The following is an 11,796-nucleotide window of genomic DNA, read 5'->3' on the forward strand; positions in this document are numbered from 1 at the left end:
CCCCTTTTTTCAGTACACAGCGAGGCTGGGGTGCCGGATCCAGAGGCACAGGATAGCGGGCACCCCGGCGGCGGCCGAGCATTGGCGGCCGACAGGGGCTCTCCCCTGCCTTCCTTAGGGACTTCTGGCAGCGCCTTTGGGACAGCTTCCGGCCTCGGAAGGTGACGCTTTTTCTCTGGCTTACAGCGCATAGAGGACTGGCTGTGGGGGCTTGGCTAGCTTTTGGCAGACACCCAGCGTCCTGCCCCCGGTGCGGCCATGCACAGGAGTCGCAGCGGCACTGCTTATGGGATTGCCCACAGGCACAGCAGGTCTGGCAGCGCGCTCTCAGGATGGTTTTTGCAGGCTCGCCAGGTGAGATGATGGTGACGTGGGGTGCGGTGGCTTGGGCCACGGACAGCGGCCCGGCCCTTGGATACGAGGACGTCCCTGGCAGTGTGACCATCCAGGTCTCTGACAGGGCGATGGCGGTGGTTCCGACGCCAGACTTCTCTTCGGCGGTCTCCCAGGAGGGGGACGGGCAGAGATGGGAGATGATCAGCAGCATGACGGCTTGGCACATATGGAGAGCCCGATGCAGGGAGGCCATAGACCGCCAGGCGACTCCACCGGCGGAGGTCATTCAGGCCCTCTGGGTGGACATCATTCACACCTTGAGGGGGAAACTTCAGGGCGACTCGGATCGCATGAGAGATCGCCGCAAGGCGTTCCTTCGCACTTGGCAGCCTGGCCCTTTCCTCATCGCAAGGGGCGAGGATGTCACTTGGCACTACAGGCCTCCAGTTTGGCTCTTCTCATCTCCCGCATGTACTACTAGGTAGCCCCCTCCCAGAGAGCGGCCAGCCACGGGGGTGGAGCTCCGGATTTCACTGTGTTTATTATTCCTCCTTGTGAGGTGAGCTTTGTAGCCTTATGGCGTTTTCTCATTAACTAATAGAAGGATCGTTTTTCCAAAAAAAAAAAAAACGTGATAATGAGAATGCATCAAAGCCCAATGTGCATATGATTCCGGATATGCAGGGTAACACTTCACATGAAAGCAAAGACAGGGTTGTATGTAAAGCTTAGGGATAGCTTAGGGATCAGCCCGCTTCGTTCCTTAAAGATCAGCCCACTTCGTTCATGTTTGATGATTGTGCAAGTTGCAACTGAGAACTTCATATCTACACAGATGGTAGCTGCTTTGGCTATTGAAGTGGAAGACATGGGTCCTCAAATTGAAGCAGGGGTTGCCTTTGTTAGTAGAGAAGTGCAGGTTATGTCTATTATTGGCAAGTTGCGAGTACACATTCAAGGCTATGTGGATCATGAGAACTTTCTCGTAGCGCCTTTGAATGGTTGTGATGTATTGCTTAGAAAACCTTGGCACACGTGCATTGATCCGTGCGAGGCTTACAAGACCAACAGGATCACCTTCATGCATAAAGGCCGAGAGCATGTGACTGATGCTGGTGAAGAGGGTGATACCATTCCTCTTGTATCTCATGTACAAATTAAGAAAGTAATGAAAAAGGGTGTTTTCGTGTATTTGATTTTTGTACGAGATTATGTTGAAGAAAATAATGTACATGTAAACACTCTTAGTAATGATAGGTTGAAATTCTTGCAAGAGTACAATGATTGTTTTGTTGATGAGTTACCAAATGAGTTTCCACCTGTATGACCGGAATATCATCGCATTGATTTGTGTCGGGTAGCTCACCATCTAATAGGCCAGCCTATCGTGTGAGTGCATCCCAAAGAGGAGATCATGAAGCAAGTAAATGAGCTTCTTGAGAAGGGTTTGGTTCAACCAAACTCTTCCCTATACTGTTCACCCGTCCTCTTAGTTCAAAAGAAGGATGGATCTTTTCGTATGTGTGTGGATTATAGAGCTTTGAATAAGCTTAGCATCAAGAATCGGTTTCCGATTCCACTCATAGACAACATCCTTGACAAGTTGGATGGATCGGTATGCTTTATCCGAATTGATCTCAAGAGTGGATATCATTAAGCGCGTGTGGTGCCTGAGGATGTACATATAACTGCTTTCAAGACAGCATTTGGGCTTTATGAGTATCTTGTTATGTCTTTTGGTCTTACGAATGTCTTGACTACATTCAATAGAATGATGGATCGCATGTTCTATGGGCATAGGAAATTTACGGGTGTCTTCTTTGATGACATTCTAGTCTTCTTGAAGACCGAAGAAGAGCATAGAGCTCATTTGGCTATTGTTTTTGAAGAAATCCGTAAGCATAAACTCTTCATAAATGCAAAGAAGAGTGAGTTCTTCTTGTCAGAGATACACTATCTTGGACATATTGTGTCCAAAGATGAAGTGCAGATGGATCCTGCAAAGATTGATGCAATTTGGAATTGGCTTGGATTGAGATCAGTGAATGAGATCCGTAGTTTTCTTGGATTATGCTCTTACTACTGCAGGTTCATTTGGCACTTTGCATGGATTGTTTCTTTTTTGCATGACTTGACAAAGAAGAATGCTATATTCAAACGGACTGATGTAGAGAGATGCATTCCTCAAATTGAAAGATGCAACTACACATGGTCCATTGTTGATCATTCTGGATTTGCAAAAGCCATATTTAGTGTGGAATGTGATGCATCTGGAATTGCATAGGAGCTGTCCTAAATCAAGAGGGACATGCCGTGGCTTATAAGAGCCGTAGATTGCATGATGCAGAGCTCTCTCTTGGCATTTATGAGAAAGAGCTCTTGGTTGTAATTCATGCATTAATCATATGTAAACTTAGTACGAAGGCCTTTGTGTGAATATATGCTCTTATGTGTGTGTGTGTCTGTGGAGTGCGTGCGAGAGCATATCTTGATACAGAGTTCTACACCCACTATTGGGCACTGATGACGTTAGTAGTGATGTCGTAGTATCTAGTCCATACTATGCATAATGAAGTTGATAGTTATATAGTCTTGTGGGTTGACTACCATGAGTATATAACATGCACATTCCTAAAAGGTGAATTTGGGCATGCTCTTGGATTCATCTAGGTATATAATTCAGCCGTATTAGCGGACATGTAGATTTCACATTGTGAAGTTTTCGTCCGAGTTGCAGCTAGTTGATATTGTGCTAATTCTTTCTATCTTTAGTGGTGCATTTGCCCTATCAACTACTTATTTACTGTACTGATTCTTTCTATTTTCTACTTCCCTTAGTGCTAGGCTTCATTATGGCTGAGTCTGCCCTGCATCTCCGAAGGTTTGATAGAAACTTAGTATGAAGGCCGTTGTGTGAATATATGCACTTATGTGTGTGTGTGTGTGTCTGTGGAGTGCGTGTGTGAGCATATCTTGATACAGAGTTCTACACCCACTATTGGGCACTGATGACGTTAGTGGGGATGTCGTAGTATCTAGTCTATACTATGCATAATGGAGTTGATAGTTATATAGTCTTGTGGGTTGACTACCATGATTATATAACATGCACATTCCGAAAAGGTGAATTTGGGCATGCTCTTGGATTCATCTAGGTATATATATATATATATATATATATATATATATATATATATATAAACATTACCTTCTTGGGGTTGATTTTACTGTGAAGACAGATCACCAGAGTTTGAGGTATTTTCTTACCCAAACTAAATTGTCAGAGAAGCATATGAGGATGGCTAATTTTCTCTCTATGTTTCATTTTCAGAACTTGCATACCCCAGGAAAGAAGAATGTAGTGGTAGATGCATTGTCACAAAAGCCATATGTAGCAACTATCTCAGTCGCCTCTCATGGAGACTTGTCTACCATGCGTGATTTGTGTCATACGGATGCTGGTTTTGCCACTATTTGGGCTGATTTGATGGTTGGTCATGCACATATCTCATATGTGATCAAAGAGGATTATCTTATGAAAGATAATTGCCTATGTGTGGTGTCTAACATGAGGCAAAAGGTTTTGGATGAGTACCATGCTTCTCCATATGTTGGTCATAGAGGCTTAATGACTGGTATTTCTTTTGGCCAGGTATGCGAAGGACATAGAGGCACATGTACATGCGTGTATCACTTGTCAAAAGGTAAAATTTGATAGGCAAAAGGCACCATGTTTGCTTCAGCCATTGCCTATTCCCATGCAGCCATGGGAAAGTATTACAATGGATTTCATTATGGACCCCACAAGATAATGATGCAATTTGGACAATTGTGGACAGGTTTAGCAAGCAAGCTCACTTCTTACTGGTCAAGAGCATATGGTTAAAATATATCTTGCACATATGTTCGACCATATTTGCTCAGTCTATCCTGGACGCAGCTTCAAGAAATTCATCATTTAGGTGGCTCCCTGGCCCTATCACCTCTACATTATCGCCACTTTGACCACCAGGTCGTGAGATTTCTCTTGGATATGTCTCCCATTCATATCTCTGTTCATCGAAAAGAGCCGCCAAAAGGTTAGACTAGACTGGTGCAGGTAGCTCAATCGCTAAGCATAATGGAATGCCAAAGTCCATTGTGGGGGATAGAGATCCCAAGGCTACAAGTCTCTTTTGGTGGGCCTTATTTGATAATATGGGCACTATTTGACTTCTCATCAACTTATCACCCTCAAACAGATGGGCAAAGTGAGACTGCAAATTCAGCCATGTTGGATCTCTTGAAATGTTGTGGCTTATTAGAAGTCTTCTTGGAAGAAGTACTTACCACATGTGGAATTTGCATACAGCAACACAAAGTATGCATCCACGGGAAAGGCCCCGTTTGAGATTGTCTATTGGTAAGGTTATTTTGCCACCCATCCTTCACACAAAGGGTGAGATATTTGCCGCTGATGAGTATGTAAGAGACTTGGATATTGCCTTTGCTCAGGTGCAAATAGCCATTGTAAGGTCACAAGACAAACATAAAAAGGCTACTAACAAGCATAGAAGGCAATTTCATGTCAAAGAGAATGATTGGGTACTGCTGAAATTTGAGAAAGCAAGACTTGCAAAGAGGCTTGGCAAAGAGGGTGCATACCCTAAGCTTGCAACTAGGTACTATGGGCCTTTTCGAGTGATCGAGAAGAGCAATGAAGTGGCTTTCAGGTTGGCATTGCCTAGTCATTGGCATATACACAATGCGTTTCATGTGAGTCTCCTTCGCAAGTATATAGGGCCGAAGCCCAGTGAACTGGTCATAGGATCCACCAGAAGTGGATAAGCTTGAGGAGATTTTGCAGCTAGAACAGATTGTTTATCACAAGGAACGCAAGGCAAAGTTGTTCGGCGTTACATTGTGAAGTTCAAGAACTATCATCTCATTGATGCTAAATGGGTAGATGAAGAGTTCTTTATAGATTGCCCGCACTTGCTTTATATGTATTTGGATGCTTTTCAACTGCGTATAACTGATTAGAAGCCGAGGGGGATGTCACAATTTGGCCACCCAATCTTGGAAAGGTGACAACTCATGGATAAGGATGCTACATGGCAAAGAGTCTTGGCTAGAGTGTCACCATTTGGCCACCAATTGGTCCACCTGTGTTTTCTCATTATATATGTACATTGGATTGGTGTTCATGGCAGTTGCATATGCCGGGGATTGATGTCTCTCATGTGATATTGTAGACTTGGCTTTCCGTTGGGACTTGTGCCCCGTGAGTACATGCCCAGAAATTCCTAGAGTATTAGTATTCCATCAGGTCTGGTACCTCGTGTACTTGACTAGAACACGTTTATTTTGGTATAGTCTCATGAATGGGGATTGTCCATACCAATGTTGCATTGCATAGCATCTTTATTTGCTTGCCTGCAATTGAACTTGCATGTTGTTTTCATGCTTGCTTGATCAATGTGTAGTTCTGGGTAAGGGGACGTCCGCCTGTGAACGGTACGCGTGATTATAAGTGAGTGTGTATACACTTCATTAAGTTTTGGGCGACCAAAACTCACTTATAAATTATGACCAGTCCTGTGTTCGCACACATCGATGTTCCAAGGTGGACAAAACTCAATGCCCACCGTCCACACCTTATCCCCTTTGTACAAAGGGAGCAACTAGCCATGTGTCCATACCAACTTGCACCACAAGTCACTTGTCCTCTCTACCTGACACCAGGAGTGGACATATCATCTCTCTTCCCTCTCTCTCTCTAGAAGTAGGCGCCCCTCTTCATGAGCCTCTTTGGCTGTATTTTCTGCACTTTATCCTTCCCAACTCCATAACCAAGCTTGCTAGTGTGTTTTCCAAGCTTCCCAGAATGTTTCTAGGTGGTATTCACTCTCCTACACACTCCCAATGTGACTGAAATTCAACAAAACAGCTCTTATATTTGTTGTAATTTTTGGTCTTTTGGCTGAAAACCCTAATTTCAGCACTCCTTTTCTCAAGTTGAACCATAGGGGAAGCTTTCCTAGGATTCCCTTCACCCTCTTGAGGCTTTTGTTGCGAAGGATCGCGATAGATTGAAGATTTCAACTCTCCAGACGCTTTCATTGTGAAGACTTCCGTTGTCATTGACTCTACTTGCAATTGGTAAGCTTTAAAGCTTAATTATGGAAGCAAGGAGCAAGAGGGAGAAGTAGGACTTCATGCTAGCATACCCTATGTGTAGTGTTCTCTTGTCCTACGTGCTCTCTTGCAGATTGTTGCTATCATGTGTTGGTGGAATAATAGAGAGTAGATGGTAGGAAACATGGGCACTTGAGAGGGTAGTGTGAGTTGCAAATCTACACCAACAAGCATATTGTTTTCAATACTGTATTCATATGCATTGGTATGAAAATCTAGTAAAAAATGCCCATGACACTATGTACTTGATTCTCCCAAGATTAATATACACTATTTGAGGGAGGGATCGGCCGTTCTGGCTCAATTGTGCGTCTCTTGTCAATTCAACAAATTACATCTTGTATTGAGCATATTGTCCATTAAATCTTAGTGTATTGATTAGCATTGTGTTCAACCAAGCATTCCACACTGATTGGTTGAGAAGCTAATAGCTCCAAAAAAGGTAAAGTTTATAATATGTCAAAAAGGTAATGAGATAATGAGGTATCTTAAAAGCCTCTCATTGTATGGTTGATAGCATATTACAATACATTTCGTTGAGTGTGCTCATTGGTGTCCGTATCTTTTAATCATGGATTATCTTGATTATTTTGAGCCTCCCTAATTTAATCTCTCATTATGTGCAATACTCTACCAAGTCTATCCCTATCACCTTATATTCTCAACATGGTATTAGAGCCATGCTAGGTTCTTAGGATTTAGTGGAGGCTTTAGAGTAGATTTGCACATTGGTTCATTTGATTAGGGTTTGATGCATTTTGTTCTTTGATTTTGGAAAATCAGAACACTCATTATTTTAAGGAGATTATTTGTGAGATTGCCATTGTACAAAGGTTCAATGGAAGGATTGGAGGTTTCTTGAAGCTGCCCATAGAGTAAGCAAGTGAAAAGATTTTTGGAGTTTACATCCACAAAGAAGCTAACAAGAAGACATTTGTGCCTCAAGAAAGGTTGGTTTTGTGTTTTTTTGCCTCATGAAGAGTTGGTTTGAGCATTGTGCTCAATGTGAAGAAGGGTTGCTATTTGATGGGATGTGTTATTCCCATGGTTCTTTGCATTTGGCAAGGAATGCGTAGAGGTGCAAGCTGGTCTAAGTAAGGGATAAGTAGTTGTGGGCTAAGGATGTAGCCCACCTTGAGCACAAAGAAAAGAGGGTTGTGCTGGTTAAGTTTGCTCATGAAAGATGAGCAAAATGGTATGAAGGCTATTGAGCTTTTCATGTCGGTTTTGCACCTATGGTTTCTTTTAAGAAACCTATGAATAGCACCCTTGAAGATTTGGCATGCAATGAGAAGAATCATGCATGTAATGAGCTCTGGTTCATTCCAAAAATTGAGGCAACTTGGTTGAAGAAGAGATATCACGAAGTTGAGCCTTGAGGCTGATGAGGACATCTCAAAGAAGCTGGTAAATACAGCAGTAAGGTTGAAAGCTGCAGCCAGAAATAGTCCTTTGTCATGGGCCATCAGATTCTTCTGGAAAAGAGTTTTTTGCATTATCTGCTCCGAACAAGCAAGCTACACAAAAGGGGAGGAAAGATGCTCAGGATTCTGTGCCAAGACATGAGGGTGGAAAAGTGACAGAAAGAAGCATCTATGAACATGACAATGTTGATTCTGGGGTTTATGGTGTGGTTGTATCACAAAGTGCCGAGGGTGCAGCCAAGGAGAGAACAGACCATAGACAAGTCTGGAAAGGTGATGTGGCAGAGAGGTCCAGGACCAATCATCCACTGTGAACATGGCAGAGCTCCAAGTGGTGAAGAATTTCGATTCAGATAGTTCCTTGAAAAGAGATGACTTTAAAGAGTTGGAGCTGGAAATTCTATCAAGAGGCAACAAACTGGCAAGAGATAAATGTGCAGCCATGGTAGAAGCTCGCACATCAACTGCTGAAGCAAGGCATGGAGAAGGCAAAGGAAGAATGTGCAGCCCCTCCAGAAGGGGACTGAGCAATAGTAAGAGGTGGCAACAGTAGACAGTTGCAGACAGGGTCGCCCAGCAGGAGGTCCAGAGAGAGAGAGAGAGAGAGAGCGCAGCCCTAAATTTGGCGGCAGTAGAAGGAGAGGTGCAGGCCTCGCATGCTCAGCATGCCTCCAGACAGGCAAGAAAGTGGAGGCGCAGTGAGATGGCTTCAGATGGGGATATGTAATGGGAAGCTTTGATAGGAGAAGGTGGAGGCCCTGCTCCCCTGTTTGTGGTGGTGCTTTGCAATAATCACTCGGGCCATCTCGATGTACAGCCCATCTCCCTCCCTTGCACACCTCAAGCACCATCACCATTCCAACTTTCCTGTGATTCACCTGTAGTGGTGTGATGTGATAGAGGTAGATCTTGTTGTTGCACAGGGTGGCTCTCTTTTGCAGGAAAGCAGGGTGCTACTATACATCTTTGAACTTGAGGAGGAGGGACCTCTCCCTTGTCATGTCCTTCCGTGCTTGCGAAGCATCAATGAAAGCTGTCTCTTCAAGACCCATCTGTCTGCATAGGTTCTCCCTAGTGCATATGAGAGAGAAAGAGCAGGCAGGGTGCACAGGCGGCATAGCGGGCACAGAGAGAGAGAGAGAGAGAGAGAGAGAGAGAGAGAGAGAGAGAGAGAAAGATATATTAAGCGTCTACTAAAGACCCAATGGGCCTATGAGACCAAAGTGATACAATAATGTCCATGGCATATTTCATCATGGAATGGAAAATAAAACAGAAAGAAAACATAAACGTAGCTATCTCATTGGGGTGATACAAAATGGAAACTCATCATGGAATACTAAGAACATAGAAACATGAGAGCAACATCAGCTCCGAGTAGATGGTATACCACTCTCCAAAATATCAAGCATGGGGCTAATGAGTATGGCCAAGAGGTCTCCCTCAGCTATGTCACGTGGAAAGGTAGCTCAATGGTGGTGGAGCATGTCCTGGATCTGAAGCTGATGAGGTGATCGTGGCCAACGGGGGTGCTGAGGGCATTGGGCACACTAGAGTGTAGAGGCTCGGTCCGATGTAACTCCTCTCTCTCTCTCTCTCTCTCTCTCGGGCAGAGAGAGAGAGAAAGAAAGAAAGATTTTATTAACGTCTTCCAAAAGACCGAACTCGGCCTATGAGACAAATCGGAGTACCTGTATGGGGTATCCTCTGTCATCCCAACAAAATGAAAAAGTACTGAATAGAAAAAGCTGAATCTGGGTGTGCAGGGGATGGAGCTCTACTACTAGGAGAATGCAAAGCTATATGCATGGAGTATACAATCATGATATGCAACCTAGCTAGCTCCATCCTGTACCATACTGGGGGTATAAAATGGTATACATCAGTGAAGGGGGTATCCACAGCTCCCTGAAGAACATGCTTGGGTGTGCTCTGAAGCGAGCCAGTCGCTCCGCACCCTCTCTGTGAAACTGAGCTCGGATCTCTGTCATCTCTCTCTGGTATAGGCGTGGTGTCCGAAAGCCAGGTGTCCTCTGTCTCCTGCGGGCTCTAAGTGTCTCTGCTCTCTGGAGAGTAATTCCCTGCCGTGTAGGGGCTGGGAGGGGTATGGATCTCTAAAAAAATGTAGTAATCTGTGTCTGTCACCCCCCCTCTGGAGCTGCCTGAGCCTGTAATAATGTCTCTCTGTGGCGCTGTATGTCTAGAATGTATCTCCCCAGTATGTCTAGAGAGTCCGTCATCTTAAAGAAGCTCAGTTTTTTTTTCCAGGTTTAGCAAACTCATCTAAAAGAATCTCAGTTTTTTTTTCAGGTGCATCTGGGTTTGATCCACCACGATGGTTTGGAGAGAGCAGAACACCCTCTGATTAATGAAAGGTCTATACTCTTTATTTGATAAAGAAGTCCCTTGACTTCTAATTTAATTAGGCCTTGTTTTTGGAAGTGGTTGCAAAACACAAGGCTATTTAATGTTATACTCCCAAAGTAAATGATTGCTTAAACATGCATTTCTCTTTGCTGGGCATTCTCAAGCAAAGTAAATGTTTATGAACTGAAAATTCTATCAAAAATTCAAAAACAAATCCAAAACATCAAGGAAAACTTTTTTTTGAAAAGCAAAGAAGAGAAAGCACAAGGAGCAAAAAGTCTTGACAAACAAAAGCAAGCAAAAATAAGTAAATGAAGTAGCTTATAGTGGGATTTTTTTTTTAAAAGGAGCCAACGAAATATAGAAGATGTTAAATCATAAATAAAACTTTTGGAGAAATCAAGAAAGAAAAATTGTCGGGAAATTTATGTACTGATGATATTGAAGTGTAAAAGACTAAAGCAAATAAGGGACCAAAAATTTGAGGAAAATCTCTTTTAATAACAAGATAATATAAAATATTAGAGGAAAAGGTGGTGGGACAAAATGGAAGAAATAAGATACAAAAAGCAGGAAAAAGAAATGAGATGTAAGAGAGGAGAAAAAGTCCAATAAAGAGCTATAAAAGTGTGAAAAAAACTTAGGAAGCCTAAGGTTACATTCATTATTTAAACAAAAGCTAGGGAGGCTAAAAAAATATAGGGCACTATCAAATTGTAAGCAATATAATGTTAGATTTAGTGTACTTGATGTGATGGACATCTTCATTTTGTGAGCTTCCTCAAGAGATAGCTCGGAGATAGTTTGTGGTCGTTTGTATGCTTGACTATGTGGGGTTTGGTCCTATGTACATTGGCTTAGCTTAGGCACATGGGGACTGGAACTAGTTTTTGGGAGCCATGGACCAACCAGTGGGTGGGCTAGTGTAGGCATGGACCTAATGTGGTCCAATTTGCACTAGTTGGCTAGGCTTGGTAGTATAGACTCCATAAATAGAACCTCAAGGTCTTGTATTCATCATTCACTCATGGAAGGCATTTGAGACATTGTGGAGCTCTTCTATCCACAAAAAGGCTCGGGCCACCATAGTAATCATTTCTACAATTATTGAAGTCAAAATATTTCTATGATCATAGAAATTAATGATTCTAAAAAATAGAAAGTATATACAAAGCAAAACTCTATCCAAGCATAATATATCTCTATATATTTTACAAAATTGATGCACCCTCACTCATGGAAATTTGCTAGGAATAATCCAATCCACAAAGAAAATATAATAAATGATAATTATCATACTAATCCAATAGAGACTCTTGTAAGATCCCTCCTATTTACCCTATGCTTGGTTAACTCAAAAAGTACAAAACTATGTAATTTGTGTAGAGATAGAAAATGAGAAATTGCTTGTTTTTGTTAAAAATTCTCCAGATCTTAATGAAATTAAAATTTATTCAAGTAAGAAGTCTTTTCCAATTGAAAATGGTATTTC

General features: G+C 42.7%; 1 protein-coding gene across 3 annotated transcripts in view; it reads left to right on the forward strand.

Moving 5' to 3' along the window:
* Positions 1-10,437, forward strand: part of LOC147621383 (membrane protein insertion efficiency factor) — a 43,029-nt gene extending 32,592 nt beyond the window's left edge. For 2 of the 3 annotated variants that reach the window (XM_086824135.1, XM_086824136.1), the window contains exon 6: positions 10,236-10,437. In XM_086824135.1, coding sequence (XP_086680261.1) covers positions 10,236-10,306 — 71 coding nt within the window. In that variant the 3' untranslated portion in view covers positions 10,307-10,437. The remainder of the gene's footprint in view (positions 1-10,235) is intronic. The other variant, XM_086824137.1, reaches the window with a different exon arrangement.
* Positions 10,438-11,796: the final 1,359 nt, after the last annotated feature.

This window comes from Cibotium barometz, chromosome 30 (genome assembly GCF_041138505.1).
Source record: "Cibotium barometz isolate CiBa-2024 chromosome 30, ASM4113850v1, whole genome shotgun sequence".
Lineage (NCBI taxonomy): Eukaryota > Viridiplantae > Streptophyta > Polypodiopsida > Cyatheales > Cibotiaceae > Cibotium > Cibotium barometz.